This window comes from Rhinatrema bivittatum, unplaced genomic scaffold (genome assembly GCF_901001135.1).
Source record: "Rhinatrema bivittatum unplaced genomic scaffold, aRhiBiv1.1, whole genome shotgun sequence".
Classification (NCBI taxonomy): domain Eukaryota; kingdom Metazoa; phylum Chordata; class Amphibia; order Gymnophiona; family Rhinatrematidae; genus Rhinatrema; species Rhinatrema bivittatum.
Genome location: NW_021820978.1, coordinates 33458 through 55923, shown reverse-complemented (window position 1 = coordinate 55923; position 22466 = coordinate 33458). Strand labels below are relative to the sequence as shown.

The 22466-nt window shown below is 47.9% G+C and overlaps 1 protein-coding gene across 1 annotated transcript in view; it reads left to right on the top strand.

Annotated features, from left to right (window-relative positions):
* LOC115082340 (breast cancer type 2 susceptibility protein homolog) overlaps positions 1-22466 on the top strand; it is a gene marked incomplete at its 3' end in the record, with an annotated part of 106525 nt that overhangs the window by 62189 nt on the left and 21870 nt on the right. Inside the window, exons 4-8 of the mRNA XM_029586576.1 lie at positions 279-361; positions 475-515; positions 10276-10387; positions 13700-13752; positions 14571-14685. Of these exons, the coding sequence (XP_029442436.1) occupies positions 279-361; positions 475-515; positions 10276-10387; positions 13700-13752; positions 14571-14685 (404 nt within the window). The remainder of the gene's footprint in view (positions 1-278; positions 362-474; positions 516-10275; positions 10388-13699; positions 13753-14570; positions 14686-22466) is intronic.

Here is a 22466-nt window from a genome sequence, read left to right as displayed (position 1 = left end):
TGAAAGCTAGTAAATTGAACAATGGGGGTTGGCACAAAGAGCTTGTTTGATTTCCTGTTATTCCCATTCCTTGATCCAAATGATATATGCAGACAGATCCTGGTCAAGGAATCGCTCCATAAATGGCATTACAAGGGAACAGTAGGACTTAAGTGGATTAAACAGGTCAATGCCATAATCTATTGTGCAGTAACTTCTGTCACTGGAGAGAGATTTCAATATATAATGGCATTCATTGTGCAAAATAACTGTTTTTTGTTTTGTTTTTTTTTAAATAGCCCAGCTGTTGTAAGAGACATGTATAGAACACCATGGCATGATGAACATTTGTATAGCACATCACAGCAATATATGAAGTCTGGTATGTATATTTTATGTGCATTTCAGAATGTTTGTTTGTTTTTTTTTAGCAGTAATTTGAAATTATAACTTACCATTATCAAATCCTTTTATCAATGGTTTTTTTTTTTCCAGATGTGCCTGGAAGCTTGTTTTGCACACCTAAGTTTCTGTCAGTGAGTATTTTTTCCTCCCAGTTTTAATTAAACATGGATTTCCTAGCATTTAGACAGATGGACTCAGGACCAGTGGGTTTATGCTCCGCTGCCAGCAGATGGAGATGGAGCAAGCTGACATCACAGCATATATAGCCCTGCCATAACCCCAGCCTGCCAGTATTCTCAGTCTTCAACAGATAGTGGACGTACATCTCCCTTTGGGGATTGCTTCAAGCTTTTTGGAAGGAGACATTTGAAATTCTGAATACAGGAAAAGAAAGCCCCGCTCTCCTGCGGTGATACCTAAAGGTCTCTTCCCCCAGTTGAGAATTCCAGAGGTCATGGTCCCTCAGAGGTGTGCCTTGGTCTGGTATCTGGGTTTTCCAGCGTGGACTTAGCTGCTAGTTTAGCTGAAAGGTGTGGGTGCAAGAGACCGAGTGTGGCGGTGATGGCAGATGCCCTCTTCCCCCGCAGCACTGAGCTCAGTTAGGTTTAAAAAAAAAAAAAAAGTTTTATCCTGAGTCCTGGAGGTAATACACGAAAGGTATGTACTGGAATTTTGTAGTATTCCTCGGGACATGTTCATGGTGTCCCCTTGCCACTCCCCGTAGAAGAAGCTGGCCGTGGGCTTCACTCTTCAAAGGCTCCTCAGACTGAGGGCTGTGTTTCTGGTGCCCACAACTCAAAGTGTGGGGTGATATTCCATTTATTTTGTCCCATCCTGGATCTCAAGAGGGTCAACCGTCACTTGAAGGTGACTCATTTTCGAATGGAAACCCTTAGTTCTGTGATAATGGCGGTGCAGTTGGGGGAATTTCTGACCACCTTGGATCTGTCAGAAGCTCACCTTCTATTCCCATCCAATTGAAACAACAATGCTTTCTACACTTTGCGGTTTTGGGGCGCTATTATCAGTTTTGGGCACTACTTTTTGGTCTAGCCCTGCTCCCAGAACATTTTCCAAGATTATGGTGGTAGAAGCAGTGGCCTTGCGGAAAAAAAGGAATCCTGGTGCACCCATATTTGGACGACTGGCTGATTCGAGTCAAGTCTCAATAAGAACGCCGCCTGGTGACACACAAGGTGATCTCCTTATTGCAGGAGCTTGGTTGAGTGGTGAACCTGACCAAGAGCAATCTTCAACTATCCCAGTCGTCGGAGTATCTGAGGTCCAATTCAACACAGGACACAACAGAGTTTTCCTACTAGAAGTTCGGATCCAGAAACTGATGTCTGAGGTGCGTCAGTTGATGACCACCATACGCGCGATGGGGTGGTCCTACCTACAGGTACTCTTGTTTGATAGCAACTACCCTGGAAGTGGTGCCATGGGTAAGGGTGCATATGCGTCCTCTTCGGCGCTCTCTGCTTTCTAGTTGGAACCCGCAGTCTCAGGATTATATGGTTTGGCCCCACTTGCCGATGAAAATCTGCTCCCACCTCCAGTGGTGGTTGCAGGAGGATCTTCTGAGAAACAGAGTTCCCTTGTCCTCTTCAGCCTGGTTGGTACTCACAACAGTTATAAGTCTCCATGGTTGGGGGGGGCTCACTGACTGGAGTTAACGGCCAAGGGGCGTTGGAATGCCAAAGAGTCCCGCTGGAACATCAATCGCCTGGAAGCCCGGGCGGTACAGCTGGCATGCTTGCAGTTCAGCCATAGGCTGCAGTATCAAGCAGTTTGCATGATGTTGGACAACACGATGACGGTGGCCTATATCATTCGCCAGGGAGGAAGCAAGAGCCAGTAAGTGTCGCAAGAAATAGACCAGCTGATGGAATGGCCGGAAGTTCTTCTGCAGACTATCTCGGCCTCTCACATTGCAGGAAAAGACAATGTAAGAGCGTATTTTCTCAGCAGGGAGAGTCTGGACCCAGGAGAGTGGGTGTTGTCAGCTGAGGCATTTCAGCTGATTGTGGATCACTGGGGCCTTAAATTCATAGATCTGCTGGTGACTTTTCGAAATGTGAAGGTTCCTTAATTCTACAGTCTCAGGAGAAATCTGTGGACCCTGCGAATAGATGCTCTTGTACAGGTCTGGCCCTCTATGGCCCTTGCTGAGCTTTATGCCTTTCCTCTATGGCCCTTGATGAGCAGGGTAACTCGCAAGATCGAAGGCCACAGGGGACTAGTACTCCTGGTGATGCTGGATTGGCCCAGGCATCCATAGTATGCAGATTTGTGATGACTCCTGGAGGAGGCTGCCCTTTGTCTTCCGCCACACATGGATCTGCTACAGCAGAGACTGGTTCATCACGAGGATCCGACTCTATTCTATCTTACGGTTTGGTCCTTGAGAGGGCTTACCTATTGAAGCATGGTTATTCCTCTGCGGTGATTGCCACTTTACTCCGCGATTGCAAATTCTCCACTTCCTAGGCTTATGTGTGGGTTTGGAAAGTTTTTGAGGCCTGGTGTGAGGAGCGGGGTGTTCTTCCTTGTTCAGTTAAGATGCTTCTCATTCTGGATTTTATGCAGGATGGATTGAATAAAGGCTTGGCCCTTAATTATTTGAAGGTGCAGGTTGTGGCTCTTGCCTATTTCAGAAGCTTGGTGAATGGTGTTTCTTTGCCGTCTCATCCTGATGTGGCCCATGTTTTGCAAGGAGTGAAGCATCTTCGGCCTTCCTTGAAGTTACCGGTTCCATTGTGGAGTCTTAATTTCGTGCTGGATGTTTTGACGGGCCCTACATTCCGACCATTGTGTAGCCTTTCCTTACGGTTGTTGACCTTGAAGACTGTTCCTAGTAGCTGTCTATTCTGCGCGTCGGATTTCTGAGCTGCAGGCCTTGTCTTGTCGTGAGCCGTTCCCTCAGGTGACTCCAAGGGTGTTACAGCTGCGTACTGTTCCATCCTTCTTGCCCAAGATAGTCTTGGACTTTTGTTTGAATTAGTCCATCTCCTTACCATTCCTGGATAAGGTCAGGGATGCTGAGGAGTTTTGCCTTTTGTGCTCCTTGGATCTTAAGCGTCTTGTCATGCGGTATCTGGAGGTATCTGAGTCTTTTCGAAAGACTGATCACCTGTTTGTTCTCCATGGTGGAAGTAAGCAGGGCGTTCCGGCTTTGCGGGCTACCATAGCTCATTGGATTAAGGAGGTGGTCACAGCCGCATATGTGGCTGCTGGAAAGCCGTTGCCTACTCAGGTTAGGGCTCATTCCAGTAGGGCTCAGGCAGTGTCATGGGCGGAGGTTAGTCTGTTGTCTCCCATTGATATCTGCCGAGCTGTGAAGTGGTCCTCCTTACACACATTTTCCAGGTTTTATCATCTGGATGTGCAGGCCTGGGAGGATGCAGCCTTTGCACGTGCGGTGTTGACTGGATCGTGGGTGGCCTCCCATCCTGTTGGGGAGTAGCTTTGGTATTTCTCACAGGACAAGCAGGATGGTAGTCCTCACAAATGGGTGACATCGAGGATGGAGCCCTGTACGGAAAACTTTTCTGTCAAAGTTTCAACAAGCTTTGACTGACACTAGCACACTGGGTGCACTGAGCATGCCCAGCCTGCAATTATCCCTGTGAGCCACAGGTGTCTCCCTCAGTCTTCTTTTTTCCGCTCTGCAGTCAGCATAGCGGTTGGAGCTCTGTGAGGATTTTTTAACTAATGACCTCATGGAAACACTTAACTTTTCACTTCAAAAAACACTTTTCCCTGCACAGGTCTCCCTCCGCGTACGTTTTTACGACGCTCGGTGAGTACTAATTCTTATTTTTCTGTCGGTTTCTGTCACTATCTTAAGGCTGTTAACTGACTGAAGCCTTCCCTTCCCCCATTTTTCAGTTAGCTTTAAACAGCTTGCGAGTATCTCTGTGACACTCTGCTTGCTTATGCTAGTGGGGTAGGGATTTTTTCCTTAACTTTAGGACCTCTGTAGCTTCAAGTCCTTCGTTCCCTGGTACCCTCACGCAGTCGATACCCTATCGCTACACCGGGACCCTCCTAAACCGCCCTGGGCTTTTATATGTCATCAGCGCCCCTCCCCCCACGGTGCCCTGATGCCTTTATCCATGTTTTTTGCTTTTCAGTGCTACCAGGCTTTTTCCTCCTACGCACTGTTTTTTTCCTTGGGCCGTCCCTACCATGCATCCGGTGCCGTCCCTACCCGGATGCATGCCATTGACGCACACGCTGTTAGTCACTGCCATGCATACTCGGGTCGCCGCCACCGCTGCCCGAGACACTTTTTAACGATCCCAGGGTCACTTCATCGATGCCACCCCCCCTTTTGGGGATGCCATCGATGCCCCATCCTCCCCACCGATGTCCAGCCCTTTTCCATCGGTGGGCATCGGTGCCACATCGATTCGTCGGTGGGCATCGATGCCGGATGGTCCCCATCCGTGGACATCGGTGCCGGATGGTCCCCATCGATGGACATCGGTGCCGGATGGCTTGTCCGTCGATGGCATTGGTGCCGGATGGCCGTCCGTCGATGGCATCGGTGCCAGGTCCTTTTGCATCGATGGACACCGATGCCCAGGTGTTTCATCCATGGGCATCTGTTAGAATGCATCCATCGAGGGCAGTCGATGCCAGGCTGCTCCCATCGGTGAAATTCGATGCCCAGGTGGGTCCCATCGGTGGGTATCCATGCCGGCTCGATTCCGTGGATGGGCGTTGATGCCAATGCCAGCCTTATGGCTGGCATCGATGCCCATGCCGATTCCAGGACTGGCGTTGATGCCGGGATGGAATTCATCGACTGGGAGATCCATGCCATCGATTCCATACGTGTCCATATCGATGCCACCGACACACGTGTCTGGGGCACCGATGCCATGTACACTTGGAAATCTGAGTCTGTCCAAATCGATACCGTCAACGTCTGTGGCCCTATAGTTGATGCCCGTGGCCATGCCACAAACGGCATAAATGCCCGCCTCCATGCATCGATGCCCTCGACACCTCCGTTTTCCTTCGGTGTCCTTGACACCCTATTGATTCGACTTCGACTCAGTCGATGCCGGTATCTTTTTCAATAACGGCAATGTTTTTCGATTATTCGATTCCACATCGTTTCAAAGATACCTATGCCACTGCTGTCAGTGCCCGTCACTGTCATCATTCTCCTGGCCAGTCATCGACGATTTTTCATACCCATTTTGATGATATCCTCGAAGCCCCTTAGGTTGCCTTCAATATCGTCAATACCGACATAGCACCGCCACATAATACCCTCGCCTCCTCACATTGCTCCACGCTTTGGGTTCTTTTTTAAGCCCCGTATTAGCTTAAGACACTCCATTGTGTCAGGAGCAGAGCAGGCGTGCTGACAGTTCGTCATCGATCGCCTTCCAGGACGACGAGGGCTTCCATCTCGGCGCTGGGGAAAGACCGGGCCGAGCACCGTGGCACCCATCATCGCCGACATCGTGATCGTCCGCCGCTGACGCCATCCAGCACATCGGTGCCATCCTTCTCCAGGCTGGACAACGCTCGGGCAGAGCGACATCACCACTGCCATCAGCACTGTTCCTACAGTTTTGGCAGTCCTTGGTGATCCAGAACTTCCGGATCCAGGTCCGACAGCTTCTGCATTGGCGTCACGACACATCGAGCCGCTGTGACGAGGGAAGGGAACATGAGTTCCGTTAGGGCTCCTCTGTTCCTGGCGTGCCCCACCGTCAAGTGGTGTGGGACTATGGCCATCTGTTACACTTAGCAGTCTAAACGCCACTCACGCCTGGCCTGTCTCCTCTGTACCTGTGCCACCATACCGGGTTTCAGAGCGAGATGGACGTTTACGTCCCCGGCCTTACCCTCGAGGACTCCGGAGACCGTCGGAGTCAACAATCTTCACCGGCTCGTCTTGCGGCGATCCACGTCGGATGGTAAGTACCCGCTTCGGCGGCATTCCCATAGAGTTGTGTTCTCCCATTCGGACCGTGGTTCGAAAAGTTCTGGGTCATGTGCCTTTTAGAACTGTATTAGTGTCACATATCGCTATGTTAGGTATGTTAGCCACAATATCAGGAGAACCCCTCTATCTTCTTGGGATTGCAGCAGGGCTTCTTCTCTTGTCAGTAACAAGTCCCTGTGCCGACCAATGCTCTGACTCTTGGTTCCCTCCCAACCAAGGTCCAGCTGCATTGGCTGATCTGCTAAACATGAGATTCAGCAACCATTGCCCCATGTACAAGTCCACCTTGAGGCCTGGCCACAGGTCTCAGTGTCTCCTTGTACAGCATACAGAAATGTGGGTACCACTTACCGCTCACACACCTGCAGGAGCCTACATGATATCCTCCATTGGGACACCTCCTGGTCTCCCATCTGGTCAGATATCAGAGCGGCCACCCCACCTTGTACCAAAGTCCCGGTACACTCCCCCAGGCGCTACGAAGTGCAGAGGGGAGAAGGGAGGGGGGTTGGGGAGTTTTAATTGCACTATTCTTTCTTTTAACAGAAAATAGTTACTCTCCGCACATCCTGGACCTAAGAAAATCCAACTTTCTTTAGACGTCACAGGTACAATGGTATCTTTGGTTACCATCACTCCATACTGCAGTAAGTACATTATTTTAATGTTTCTATGTGCTTTATGGTGAGTCAACATTACAACCCCAAGCTCTGCCGCTGGCACCAGCTTCGGTAAGTGAACTGTCTCTTGCATCACTGTTGGTGAATGCTGTTTTCTCTGCGGAGTGTAACATCATTCACTTTCCTTGCATAGACTACTGCTAACCACTTTCAGTACATGCAAGGAGCTCTCACTTTTTTCAGGACTCACTATACATTTACTAACTGGGATTACTGTCACTGCCATAAATCCCTTCTGTAACACTTCTGGACACCACAGTCTTAAGACCCTCTTGTCCAGCATGCGCACAGACATTCTGATACATTGTTATATGTCCCTGCGCATATTTTCCATAACCTCAGCCTTTCAACTTTTCATGGTTGGGCTATGGGGTTTCTTCCCACTATGCATTTTTCTCATAATTCAAAACTGCTATGGGTTATATTCAGTGACATTCTATACTCAATGGACCTAAGTGGTTTCATTGCTTTCGTCCCTGATTCTTATCCCAGTTCGAACTAGGACCTAGTCTCCTTCGACTCATGCTCGCAATTCCTTAGGGTTATAAAGTTTCTCCTGAAAGCTGTCAACCCATTATGCATCTATTGCACTCCAGCATAGTTTCTCATAAACTTCCTGGACGTTGCACCCATGAGTTATGCCCTTATGCCTTCCAATACTGCTTTTGCAACAATTCTTTGTGCATACAGACAGACAGCATAGGGACAATGTGCTTTCCAACTCATAAGCACGCATTACCTCTTAGCTGCTCTGCTAGACAGCTGCGCAGCTCTACCCTTGGCCCTTGTTCACTTCATGCGTCCTTGGGCCACATATCTAAGAGATTTAATGAACGCTCTATCAGACCTTCTCCACGTAGGTTCTATCCTCTCGAATGGTCTCAATTACATGTGTACAGGGCAAATCTTTTAACGCTGAGTTTAACTAAACTTTCCTCGGCGTCTGCATCATTCCATACGATGCACAGGTTCTGCTCCCTGCACATGTTTCCTATGCGTTCCCTTAGATGCCTTTTCTTCCATCAAAGGCCTCTTCAATATATCTCTTCTGCTGCCTCTCGTAGCCAGCATTCTTCTAATGTTGAACTGGGATGGGGTTCAGTATTCTTTTCCCCACTCCCTGACTGAGATCAGTATGCTTTCCCATACTTCTCAATCCATCATATCAGTAACCTTTTATTCTCTCACCAGTCAGTCCCAAATCATAGACTTACTGATGTTCTTAGGTTCTGGTAGCGTCACAAAACCTTCTAAACATAAATCTTGCCGTTTAATATGGCAGGCTTTACCTCCTGACGCTAAAAAAAAAAAAAAAAAAAAGAGGTATTACCCCTTTTACTTTTCCACCATTTTTTCTTACTCCCTCGGATTCTGTTCTCCAGACATCCTCCACATAGATACACCTTTCTCTTAGGAGGTGTATCGTTTTGGGAGTTGGGTTCCCGTTTTCGGTAATCCTCTCTGAGTCGGCTTACCATGGATTATCCACTGATCAAGCCGCCTCTATTTCTCTAATCACGGAATGAACATATATATTCTCCTTATAAGTCTCATACATTCTACGTTTGAGCCTTTCCATTCCTCTCTTCCACAGTTTGGCAAGGGAACTTCTTTCCCTCTTAATGTCATTCCTGCCAGCAGGGTCCGTGAGTTATGCACTCTTTCCATACTCACCTGACTCCGTTCCTCTGCCACTGAGTAGTTCTACGCATTCAACTTTCTATCCTTTTCAGGTAGATGTTGTATCTCCTTTCCTCAGGAAATACTCTATTAATTTTTCCTAACCTCTCTCTCTTGCCCTAGGGAGAGACTGGGTTTTCCACATTCCTGGACAGTAATGCTGCGCTTACATTCTATCTACATTGCACTGCATTCCATGTGAATTCCACTTGACTCTTTCCTTCATGCAAGGGTCAAGCTGCTACTTCCAGTGGCCACACAGACCTAATCCTTCTGATTAAGTGGTCTATATTTCCTTTCCTACCAACAAGCAGACATTTCACTACAACACTGTGGGTATCCACATACTGTTGTGTCCGTCTTAGCCTTAACAGCTTCCCTTTGGTTACTGCTGCTTGTACTTTTTTATCAGGTTGCAGCCTGGAGTCCTCTCCATACCTTCGCAGCCTATTATTGCTTACATTTGACTAGCCGGCATGCTCCATGTTTGGCCAGTCCGCCTACTCTTACTTTTTTCAATTCACTACCCAACATCCTTCCACGAACCCATTATGGTGTTGCGGATGCCCTCCGTTCCCATTTCCACCTCAGTCGTTACGCCTTTGCGCATCTGCGGTGTATCTGGTGCATTCCCGGGCATCCTCAGCTCGGTACTCACCCATTTGTGAGGACTACCATCCTGCTTGTCCTGTGAGAAAGCAAATGTTGCTTACCTGATGTAACAGGTGTTCTCACAGGACAGCAGGATGTTAGTCCTCACGAAACCCGCCCGCCACCCCGCGGAGTTGGGTCTGTATACTTTTATTTTAGTTTCGCTTGCGCTTTTTAGCTATAAGACGAGACTGAGGGAGACACCTGTGGCTCACAGGGATAATTGCAGGCTGGGCATGCTCAGTGCACCCAGTGTGCTAGTGTCAGTCAAAGCTTGTTGAAACTTTGACAGAAAAGTTTTCCGTACAGGGCTCCATCCTCGATGTCACCCATTTGTGAGGACTAACATCCTGCTGTCCTGTGAGAACACCTGTTACATCAGGTAAGCAACATTTGCTATCCCCCTGGGCCTGAGTCCATCTGTTTACACACTAGGAAATGGAGAAATTACTTACCTGATAATTTTGTTTTCCTTTGTGTAGACAGATGGACTCAGCTTTCCACTCTCAGCTGCCGAATGAGCGTGTCAATAGTCCTCCTGTGTGGCCCTGGGTCCCAAGGGATTACTGATAAGTGTTTATCCAATCCCTAGCTTGGGGTACCTAGAATCTTACATGAGTTCAGAGTTTGTTTGGTTGAGTTCAGTTCTGTTTACCTGTTTTTAATCATGTTTTTGCTAGTCTGTCCACAGTTGCTTTTGAAGAGAATACTGGCAGGCTGGGGTCACGGCAGGGCTATATATACTGTGACGACAGCTTGTTCAGTCTCCATCTGCTGGCAGGGGAGCAGAAACTCACTGGTCCTGAGTCCATCTGTCTACACTAAGGAAAACAAAATTATCAGGTAAGTAATTTCTCCAATATTTTTTTTGTTGTATTTGGTTGTATTTATCTCAGTTTTTCTTCCTAGACTGAAACTCCAAAATGCATTTCTGAAAGTCTTGGAGCAGAGGTGGATCCAGAAATGTCATGGTCAAGTTCTTTAGCTACACCTCCTACACTTGCTGCAACTGTGATAATAGGTAAACTTTTGACTGAGAATTCCTTGTCTAATAGGTTTCTGTGCATTGTATTTAAAAAAAACAAAACAAAACACATTCTAAGACTTTCCTTGATCTTTGCTTAAATGATTAGGATGGTTGCCAGATAGCTTTCACTATTTGCTGACTGACATAATTATTGAAGATTTTTTGTTGTTTTTGTAATTGACTTTAAAATAACTTTTGCTAATCACATTTTTCTGTTTATTAGTTGATATACAAGTTCCTATGGAACAGCTCTTGAAATGGATTTAACAGTGGGCAGAGGTTTTAGGGATTGATATTGACTGGGTAAATGTAACATCAGAACATGCTAGAGATATAAAGTTCCTGGATATAATAAATGACTGCTTCATGGAGCAATTGGTTCAGGAACCAACGAGAGAGGGAGCTATTTTAGATTTAATTTTTAGTGGAACGCAGGATTTGGTGAGAGGGGTAATGGAGGTGAGGCTACTTGGCAATAGTGATCATAACATGATCAAATTTAAACTAATAACTGGAAGGGGGACAATAAGTAAATCTACAGCTCTAACACAAAATTTTCAAAAGGGAAACTTTGATAAATTGAGGTCAATAATTAGAAAAAAAACCTGAAAGGTGCAGCTGAAAATGTTAAGTATTCAACAGGCATAGACATTGTTAAAAAATACAATTCTAGATGCGCAGTCCAGATGTATTTCAAGCGTTAAGAAAGGTGAAAGGAAGGCAAAGTGATTACCGGCATGGTTAAAAGGTGAGGGGTGAGAGGCTATTTTAGCCAAAAAAAAAACTTCCTTCAAAAATTGGAAAAAGGATCCATCTGAAGAAAATAGGAAAAAGCATAAGCATTGTCAAGTTAAGTGTAAAACATTTGATAAGACAGGCAAAGAGAGAATTTGAAATTAAGTTGGCCGTAGACGCAAAAACTCATAAAAACGTTTTAAAATATATCCGAAGCAAGAAACCTGTAAGGGAGTCGGTTGGACCGTTAGATGACCGAGGGGTTAAAGGGGCTCTTAGGGAAGATAAGGCCATTGCAGAAAGACTAAATGAATTCTTTGCTTCTATGTTTATTAATGAGGATGTTGGGGAAATACCAGTTCCGGAGATGGTTTTCATGGGTGATAAGTCAGATGAATTGAACCAAATCACTGAGAACCTGGAAGATGTAGTAGGCCAGATTAACAAACTAACAGGCTGATACAGTAAAGTGCGGCCGCGGTTACCCTGCTTCTAAACCTGCTTTTTACCCACAATTTCGTCGCGTAAAGCCAACCCGCGATTCACTATCCCTTTTAACCCATCCTTGCCGCTTCTTTAAATCAACGGGTAACCCTTTCCGCCCGCGGCATGCATATGGTATGTAAACGATCGGATTAGCTATTCCCTCCCATACAGTAACGTGCGCCCCGATTATCGCCTTTTTAACCTGCAGTTTTGCCGCGTGTTTAACCTGCTAATTTATCGCCTACCCTTACCCCTGCATTAGGTGGAGCGTCAGGTCAGAGAGACGAACTTTCACGGGCAAACGACCCCCTCACCCCCCGGGACAAGACCTTTAGAGGAGCCAGGATCGGGCAAACTTGCCCCCGCTCACCTGCCCTGGGTGCCGGTCTCCCGTGCGGGTGCGCTGACAGCTCCGGAGCAGGAAGGAAGGACCTGTTGTTTCCAAGCATAACCTAAACTCTTGCCTGCCCAACCTAAAATCCAACGCACCGGGAAAGCCACTCTTCAGATCGCGCTCATCTGCCCTGGCCGTGTCCATGGGTGCCGATCTCCGAAGCAGCCCCAGTCCTCTCTCCCCTCCTCCCGGGGGCAGCCGGCGGCAAAAGCGAGAGCGGCTTCAGCAGCCCGGGGCAAATCGGGCGCTCCCCATGCGAGGCGCAGCTTCCAGCAGCCCTCGCTGGCGAAGGTGCACGAGCGCATGAGCGCATGCTGTGACCTGAGCGCCTGGCTGGACGTCCGTGGTCATGGCGTGCACTCATGGCAGTGCATGAACGCAAGCTGTGACCTGAGCGCCCGGCTGGACGTCCAAGGTCACGGCGTGCGCTCATTCACCATCGCCGGCGAGGGCTGCTGGAAGCCGCGCCTCGCATGGGGAGCGCCCGATCCGCCCCGGGCTGCTGAAGCCGCTCTCGCTCTCGCCGCTGGACATGAGGAAGAAGCCAACACCCAGATAGGCCAATGCAATACAGTGTGCTCAGCCTAGTGCACAGCTTGCTGTGCGATTGGACGCGCATTTTGGATGTGCTACAATAACTCCCCATGCAATAATGGGATTAGTGTGTCCAAACCAGTACATAGCTAATAGCATTCATAGCATGTAAATGCCACAATAGATGAGGCTATTAGCTATTACCCCATGGAAAAAATTGTGTGCCCAAGGTACACATTATTGCTCCCAAAAATTAATGCCAGCCTTGTAGCTGGCATTAAGTCTTGAGTTGCGCCAAGCCTCAACAAAAAAGAAAATACTGTTTTTCTGTGGCTCTTCCTGCTTAATATTGTCACGATACCTTAAGTAGGAGGAACCGCAGAAGTGTCAGGAAAAAGAAAAGTGTTGACCCCGGTCAAGTTAGAAAAATGGCCACTCAATTTATGGGTGTCCATTTTCCTAATCCGTAGCTGTGCGCGAGTTAGGAAAATGGAATCTCATTATTTGAGCGTCCATTTTCCTAACCGACGCACAGCCACATCTCCTGGGTGCCTAATGCTATGGATGTGCTAGTGCGTTCTTTTAAGCGTGGCAGCTCATTTGCCTATTGCATCGGGTGGATGCAATTTTTTTCGCACTTGATATTGCATCAGCCCCAAAATGTTTTAGGAGCTGACAAAAGTGGGCAAAAATTTTATATTACTATCTGATATCATCTCTTGCAAGAACCATCTTGAACTTTGCATTCTGTTAATTACTTTTTCTACCAGATGGATATTTTAGATTGATCTCCCAATCACTTTTGAGTAAAATTCCTAGCCACTTTGTCAATTCCTGCTGATGGATTCTCCCACCCAGCTGAAATACAGTTTTAGATTAAATGGGAGCCATGGATTCAAACATGTGAGACTGAATTTACCACTGAAGGGCCGAATCAGAAAATGTATAAAGTAAAAATGATCTTCTGTTCTTTAAAATTATTTGGAAACTTGGTCTTGCAGGATATTGTATCATGCCATAACTGAGTACTGCTTGGATGCATTTTGGCGTGTCATAGTTATTGCAACAGAATACTTGAAAGCTAAATTCAAGGCATGAATTTCTTCAGAGGGCTGTACTGAATAAAAAGTTTATGCACTTTTTATTTTATTTTTAAGCTAAAGGAAATGATTTATTAGGAGCAAGACCTTTGGATAACAGAACTGCGTATGTAAGTAGAATTAAATAGTAGTCTGCTGCTAACAGATAAATAAAGGAAGCGTTTGCATGGTTCTTTCCTTGAGCAAGAAAATTAGAATAAACTGAATTGGATGTAGTATCAGATTAAGAAATCTCTTGATACAGTTATTCATATGTTATAAAACTGGTTAGGCCTCAGGGAGATTGAAAACAATTTGTTAAAATGCTGTACAATATTTGTAGGTATTTAGGTTCAATTCATTAAAACTTGTCTGGCTACAAAAGTACCTATGTACTTTGTCCCTGCTATATCTGTGGGTGAAGCTTTATGTGCAAATTTGAATATTCAGTATACATTGTAAGGTTCTCTCCTGACCAAGTTAAACTCCTTGGCGTGCTTGTATTTAGAGCATCTAAATATTGCTGCCCTATCTGCTACAGATAAATGGTTCCCAGAATTACTTGCTACTGTTGTGATGCTGTTGGTGACTAGAGATGGTTTCTGTTCTCATGATCTTGATGCTCAGTTGGAAATTGGATACACGTCGAAAATCTGTGCCACATGAATGCAGATAATGGTTTTCCTTTCTACACAGGAAATTAAGATGAAAATTTGAAGCAAATCATCTTAAATTTAGTTATAATATCTAAGAAAATATGAAAATATCCAGTGATAAATTTAAGCTGGATCCCAGAATAAATGGAGAGTACCTTTGCAAAATAAGTTATTGTTACTGGTATCCCTTTAGGTAAAGCTTGGCAGAATCAAATTCTTCTAAATGATTATTTTTAAATTTATATTTTATGCCTTTACTCAGTGGCTTTAACTCCATATGTTTGGGCTGACAGGTTGTAAGTAGTCTCTTTTCCAAACGGAAGGAAAGTCCTGAGAAGACTGACATCATCAGACCATCCAAATCTGAGAACGAAAACCTAAATGTAGAATATGATATGAAGAGTCAAGGTAAACCTTCAGTAAAAATGTTTAGCTATAAATGTACTATTTCTTGGCAAAATGATTACATCACAAACAAGCCTAATACAAACCAATGGCAGAGCAATGGTAACTCTGCTGGTTAGAGAAGGAAAAACCTAAAAAATATGGGGTAGATTTTCAGAGCCCTGCTCGCCTAAATCCGCCCAAAACCGGGCGGATTTAGGCGAGCAGGGCCCTGCGCGCCGGGAAGCCTATTTTACATAGGCCTCCCGGCGCGCGCAGAGCCCCGGGACTCGCGTAAGTCCCGGGGTTCTCGGAGGGGGGCGTGTCGGGGGCGTGTCGGGGGGCGGGGCCGGTCGTCGCGGCGTTCCGGGGGCGTGTCGGCAGCGTTTTGGGGGCGGGTACGGGGCGTGGCTACGGCCCGGGGGCGTGGCCGCGCCCTCCGTACCCGCCCCCAGGTCGCGGCCCGGCGCGCAGCAGGCCCGCTGGCGCGCGGGGATTTACGTCTCCCTCCGGGAGGCGTAAATCCCCCGACAAAGGTAAGGGGGGGGTGTAGACAGGGCCGGGCGGGTGGGTTAGGTAGGGGAAGGGAGGGGAAGGTGAGGGGAGGGCAAAGGAAAGTTCCCTCCAAGGCCGCTCCGATTTCGGAGCGGCCTTGGAGGGAACGGGGGGAGGCAGCGCGGCTCGGCGCGCGCAGGCTATACAAAATCGATAGCCTTGCGCGCGCCGATCCAGGATTTTAGTAGATACGCGCGGCTCCGCGCGTATCTACTAAAATCCAGCGTACTTTTGCTTGAGTCTGATGCGCAAGCAAAAGTAGGCTGATCGCGCTTCTTTTAAAATCTACCCCTATGTTAATTGATATACCAGAAACAAAAGAAAATCATATATATACATATCTATCTATATCTATTTATATATTATTTTATAACAATAATTCTGCCTTACATTATACACTAAATGCATTATTTGAGCAGCCTGAATACTGCATCAGTCTCTAATTTAATTATTTATAGACATTTGCTATTCCACCTTCCTTATTGACCTTTAGACCAGTCCAGACGAATGGGTTTTTCTCCCCTACCAGCAGATGGAGACAGAGAAGAAAAATGCTCTGTCCCCTGGCTCTTATAGGGTCCTAGGGGGGGGGCTTGCCACTTGAGGATTCAGCCAAGGATTCCTTGCCCGGTGACCCTTTGCTGGCTTGGGGCGATACTGGTGGTCTAGTCACTCTCCCTCTTGACTTATCGGACCTGTGAGGCCTTTGCCTCGGGCCCTATTGCACTGACAATTTACTGCTGACGAAAAAAAAGGGTCAAGGAAGCCAGAAGGAGCACTTTTGCCTCACCCGCGTTTAGTTGCTCTAAGGACAAGAGGAAAGAGAATTGCAGGGTTCATTCTCCTGCTCTCGCTCCACATTGCAGCCCGGCTCAGTTGTTTTCATTTACTTTCATTTTCTCCATGGCACTTTTTTCCTCTCATGCCGCGATTGGCTGCTTGTCTTGCCTGCGGGGAGCCTGTTTCGTGGCTCTCCCGTGATGGCCTATGTTCAGCTTACTTGCCTGGGGGTGAGGGACCCTTCGGGATTCCAGCGAAATCGGCGGTCCAAGGTTGGGTTCCCTGGCGCGTTTCCGGGCCGGCTCTCTCACAAAAAACCGCAGGAACGGTAGCCATTTTGGGCTCAGTCATCGCAGCAGGCTCGGTGCCTTAAGGGGAGAGGGGAGCTGGATTTTACAATTTCTCCAATCGATCTCAGCCCCATGCACTCCCCGGGGGGGGGGGGTGCCTGACTCCTCTGACCCTTTTCCCCCTCCCCCACTACCCAGGAAAGCCCAGCATCATCCTTTCTCACCGGATTTTGTGCTCTTGCTGCACAAATCTTATTTAGTCTTATTTAGCCAGCCTTCAGGAACAGGAGGAACCCTCCCTGGCCCTCCCTCTGGCAAAGATCCCTCGGGTCTCCATTACCCAGCCTAGGGCCCTAGATTCCCAGGGTTCCGCCCGGGTCAGGACAGTTCTGGGCGTACCAATCTCCCCAGACCCCCAGCCCCCTCCTAAGGATCCAGATATGGACCCAGATTTGCTCGCCAGTCCCCCAATAGAAGGTGACGACCCACGGGTTTTGAGATTGTTCCAGAGGGAAGAGCTAGACCCGTTCATTCCTTTTGTTCTGGATGAGCTGGGGATCGAAAACCCTCCTGAAGACTCCTCTGGTGCTGCTGCCTCAGGGAATGTGGACCCAGTCTTGGCGGAACTTAGTGCTCCTCCACGTATTTTTCCTTTCCACCCCATGCTCATGCAACTCCTACGGGAATGGGAGTCTCCCGAAACGGGTCTTCGGGTGGGCAGGGCGATGGACAAGCTGTATCCCCTCCTTGACCAATGCCTGGAGATGCTTAAGGTTCCCAAGGTGGACGCTTCGGTTTCCGCATTCGCCAAACGGACCACCATCCCCATGGTCGGTGCCATGGTGCTAAAGGATATTCAGGATCGCAAACTGGAACTGCATCTCAAGCAGATTTTTGAAGTCCTCGCTCTTGGAGTTCGGGCGACAGTCTGTAGCAGTCTCATGCAGTGGGCAAGTCTCAGGTGGATTCAACAATTACTCAGCACCCAGGACCTCCTGTCTGCAGAGGTGAAACAAGTGGATTGGCTGGAAGCTGCGGTGGCGTATGGGGCTGATGCCCTCTACGACTTGCTTCAGGTGCAGGCCAGGGCCATGGTATCAGCAGTTTCGGCCAGACGACTTCTTTGGCTGCGCAATTGGTCTGCAGACCCTTCTTCCAAGTCGCAGCTCGGCACGCTTTCTTTCAAGGGTAAGTTGCTTTTTGGTGAGGACCTTGAACAGCTTTGGGAGACAACAAGATCCATAAGCTGCCTGAGGACCACCCTAAACAAACTAAGTCTTTCTTTCCTTCGCACTCTCGCTTTTGAGGCCAACGCAGGTATAATAACTGAGCGTGGGGCTTCTTCCAAAGAGTGCTTCCGCTAAATCCCAGCCGTGGTCTCAGTCCTTTTGGGGCCATCGGCCCTTCCAAGATGGTAACCTGCAAGGCTCCTCTGCAAAGTCCTCACAGTGAGATACGGCCGACCCATTCCTCCGTTCCAAACTTAGGTGGTCGTCTGTCCCTCTTTCTCGAAGAATGGGTCAAGGTTACAACGCATCCGTGGGTCCTCGAAGTGATCGAAAATGGTGACGCATTAGAATTTGCTCGGGAGCTCCCGGACCGCTACCTTGTGTCTCCCTGTGGGAGCCAAAAGCATCTAGCGGTGTGTCAGACTATGGCCAGGTTGAAGGAGCTGGGAGCCATAGTCCCTGTGCCACTGGAGGAACAAGGATCCGGCCAGTACTCCATCTACTTCGTCGTTCCCAAAAAGGACGGCTCTTTCCAGCCCATTTTGGATCTCAAGAGAGTCAACCAGGCCCTCAAGGTTCCCCATTTTCGGATGGAGATCCTGAAGGCGGTCATAGCGGTGGTTCGCTCAGGCGAATATCTCGCATCTCTCGACCTTATGGAGGCCTACTTGCACATTCCAATCCGCCACGACCACCAGAAGTATCTCTGCTTCAACATCCTGGGTCAGCACTTCCAGTTTCGGGCGCTTCTGTTCGGTCTTGCCACTGCACCGCATACATTTACCAAGAATCATGGTGGTGGTGGTGGTGGCGGCCTCCCTCCACCGGGATGGAGTCCTAGTCCACCCTTACCTGGACGACTGGCTCATTTGTGCTAAATCGGAGAACCTCCGCACAATAGCGGTCAACAGAGTCGTGATGTTCCTCACCTCCCTCGGATGGATAGTCAACTTCTCCAAGAGCAGCCTTCAGCCCTCCCAGGTCCTGGAATTCCTGGGAGCTCGCTTCGACACCCGCGTGGGCAAGGTGTTGTTGCCAGAGTCCCGGGAGCTCAAGTTCATGCATCAGGTACGTCATCTCTTGTCCCTCTCTGTTCCCACGGCCTAGGACTACCTTCAGGTCCTGGGCTCTATGGCTTCAACTATCGATTTGGTTCCTTGGGCCTTTGCACATATGCGTCCGTTACAGAAAGCTTTGCTGTCCCGCTGGAAGCCGGTCTCGGAGGACTTTCGGGCTCCACTTCCGCTCTTCGACTCAGCCGTCGCCAGCATGCAGTGGTGGCTTTCGCTCGCCCACCTCCTGAAGGGGATGCCCCTGAAGACTCCTCAGTGGATCATTGTTACAACGGATGCCAGCCTCTCCGGCTGGGGAGCGGTGTGTCAGAACCAGTCTACCCAGGGACCTTGGTCCCCAGTGCAATCCCAGTGGCACATAAATAGTCTAGAGGCCCGAGCGGTCCATCTCGCACTCAAGGCTTTTCTTCCTTTGATCCATCGCAGAGCGTTACGAGTCCTATCCGACAATGCCACCACAGTAGCATACATCAATCGCCAGGGAGGCACCAGGAGCTGTCTGGTGGCGTTGGAAGCCAGCAAGCTCCTTTCCTGGGCGGAGCGTCATCTGGATCAACTGGCGGCATCCCACGTTGCGGAGAAGGACAATATTCAAGTCGACTTTCTCAGTCGCCAGCATCTAGACCCCGGAGAATGGGAATTGTCTGAAGACGCGATGCGCCTGATCGTACGCAAGTGGGGGGCTCCCCACTTGGATCTCATGGCCACACTGGAAATGCAAAGGCTCCCTGGTTCTTCAGTTGCAGAAGGGAGCACTTCTCAGAAGGCATGGATGCCTTAGTCCTCCCCTGGCTGCGAGACATTCTTCTCTACGTGTTCCCACCCTGGTCTCTAGTGGGAAAGATTCTCAGAAGGATAGAACTTCACAAGGGCCCTGTCATCCTGGTAGCTCCAGAGTGGCCACGGAGGCCATGGTTCACAGACCTCGTAAACCTTGCAATGGAGAGTCCGCTGCGCCTCGGTCACCTCTCCAACCTTCTGCGCCATGGTCCCGTATTTGGCTTTTTTGGTTGCGGAATTAGTTAGTAGATATGATCTCTAAATCCAATTTGACAAAGCTCCCTTTCAAGAGGATTTTGCTGTTTGGCAAGAATTTGGAAAGATTTTCAAGGTTTTGGGCAACTAAGATACTGAGGCTTTCCAAAGACAGGCCTAAGGGTGGTGCAAGTTCAGGTCCAACCTGGAATAATTTTCAAGATACTAGGAGGCTTAAGCAGGGACATTCTCTTAATTGTCAACAGTCTTGATCTTTTGGAAGATTTCAGTACTTTCATACAACAAAGAAAGGAGGAAAGGATGGTTTTTCTGGAACCATGGGATCCTCGCGAGTTTCGCAATGAGTCTGTAGGGACCTAATATCTGGTTCTGGTAATAGGCAGGTGGTTAATACTCTGCTGAATGCCAGGAAAGCATCTACCTCCATGGCTTATGGGAGAGCTTGGAGTCTTTGAAAAATAGTGTTCCACTCATTTTCCTCGGTTGGCTTCTTTACCTTCAATCTTGGCCTTCTTGCAAGAGGGCCTAGAGAAGGGTCTGACTGTCCGTTCTTTAAAGGTTCAGGTTTGTGGTTATCTGTTGTAGGGATCGGGTGGATCTTTGTCTATGTCCCACTTTTTTGAGAGGGGGTAAAAACTTCAGGCTCCCTGTATGGGATACCATTCTGTCTTGGGATCTGAATTGGTCTTATCCTTCTTGGCAAGTTCTCAATTTGAGCCTATTAGGCCCATTTTCTGTTAGGTTGCTTACCTTAAAAAAAAGTGTTTTTTTAAGCAAATTATTCGGCCAGGAGGATTTCTGAATTACAGACGCTTTCTTATAGAGAATCTTTCTTATAGATCTCTAAGGATGTGGTCAAGATTCATACAGTGTCTTCTATCAATTCTCTCTTTTCCTTTGATAAGACTGTAACAATAATCAAATCAGACAGTCCTTATCATAGCGGTCAAATTACGTCCCTTTATTCAATATATATGTACACAGAAGTTTGCTGTCACAAAAAGCTCAGGAAGCAAAACCTGGCTGCGCAGCTCTAAATACACTTTCTCACTTCTGCTTTTTAACATATAAGGTAAAGCATTGAGAATTATCCTATAAAATAGTTTCTGTACTCTCTTAATTATTTCTCTTTATGTATCAAGAAAAAGAGTAACCGCGTCATCGCGCTGATTGGCTAAGAAAAAGTGGAATTGCAGTGCTTTGCTCACTCTCTTTTGTTGCCCTGTCTTTTCTCAGCTGCCTTTCGTTAACCCCTCTCCCAGTTCTGATTTCCCTGTTAAAATGTAACTTTCCAAACTTAAGATGTTTATTGTAAACCGACATGATGTTCAAAACTAATGCCGGTATATAAAATGTTTTAAATAAAATAAATAAAAAAATAAATAAATGAATATTCATTAATCACAGGTGCAGCTAAACTTATGCGATCCTAACTGTCTCTTAAGCAGTAAACAACTACTGGCTATAACTGGCTTTTCCTTACTTATTTCTATGTACTTGCTGAATAGCCCCCTTGTCACATGTCCAGCCTTTAGCAGTTTCTGCATTATTTAATTATATATATCAAAGAGGAGCTTAAAGCCTTATTTCTAACTGTATAGTTCTGGCCTTGTCAGCCTCAATGCATCAATACAATTGGGATCTTAATCATAGATTCTGTCTAGATCTGACACTTCCTTTCTCCCTAAGATCCTGTTGGTTTTTATTTGAATCAGGTGGTCTGTTTGCCTTCTTTTGATTGGCAAACTTGTAGCAGGGGTGATCATTCTCTGCATTCCTTGGATATTCACAGAGTAGGTCACTAATAAGTTTAGAAGATCGGACCATTTGTCCTATTTAGTGGTAATAGGAAGGAAAAGCTGCATTCAAGAAGTCTTTTGTGCATTGGATAAAGGATATGATTATGGCTGCTTTTGTGGAGAAACATAAGCCTTTGCCCAAGCTAGTTAGAGTGCATTCCATGAGGGCTCAGCAGCTTCATGGGCAGAACTTTGCTTGGTTTCTCTGCAAGAGAGTTGTAAGGCAACAACTTGATCTTCCTTGTATTCTTTTTCAAGGCACTGAACATGATGTTAGGGAGGATGCCTCTTTTGCATCGAAGGTTTTGTCAATGGGTTTGGTAGTATCCTGCTCTAATCAACAATTTCCTAGCGTGTAGCAGATGGACTCAAAACAAGTGGGTATAGTGTGCTCGTGCTAGCAGTTGGAGACTGATCTGACGTCAGCATGGGTACATATACCCCCACAGGAAGTGTAGCAATTCAGTAATTTCCGTCTCCAAAGCAGTTTGGAGCTACCTCACGCTCGCTGAGCGTGTTTCCAAATTCTAACGACTAAATTCCTAGAAGAAAACCTATTGAAGACGAGCCCCGCACTCCTGTGGTGATACCAGTCGGTCACTCACCCAGTTGAGTTTCCTGAGCTGACTTCCATGGAACCTCGGAGGTAGGAGCCTCGGTCCGGTGGCCGACTCGCGGCAGGGACCTAGCCCCTGAGTGAGAAGGGCTTGGGCGCGGCGTAGAGGCAGCCTCGGTCCCGGCGAGGACTTGGCCCCCGAGCGAGACGAGTTCGGGAGCGGCCTAGAGGCAGCGAGTGCACTTCCTCGAGCGCGGCAGTGAAGGTACTCACCCTCTCCTCCCGCAGCCGGAGACCGCCCGGGTCGCAGCTGGGAAGCGCCGAAGACAAGGTAAGGCGTACATCTTTACTGTGGTCTCCGAGGAAGTGAGGATTCGCAGGGCCTGCCTCAGTGGCAGCCCGCCGAGGAGGTCGCCATTTTACCTGCCTACTCGCCTTCGCTACCTAGCCGCACGTTGCTATGCGCACGCTGAGATAGGCGCACATCGCTAAGCGCACACGGATAGGCGCAAGCGGAATAGGCGCAC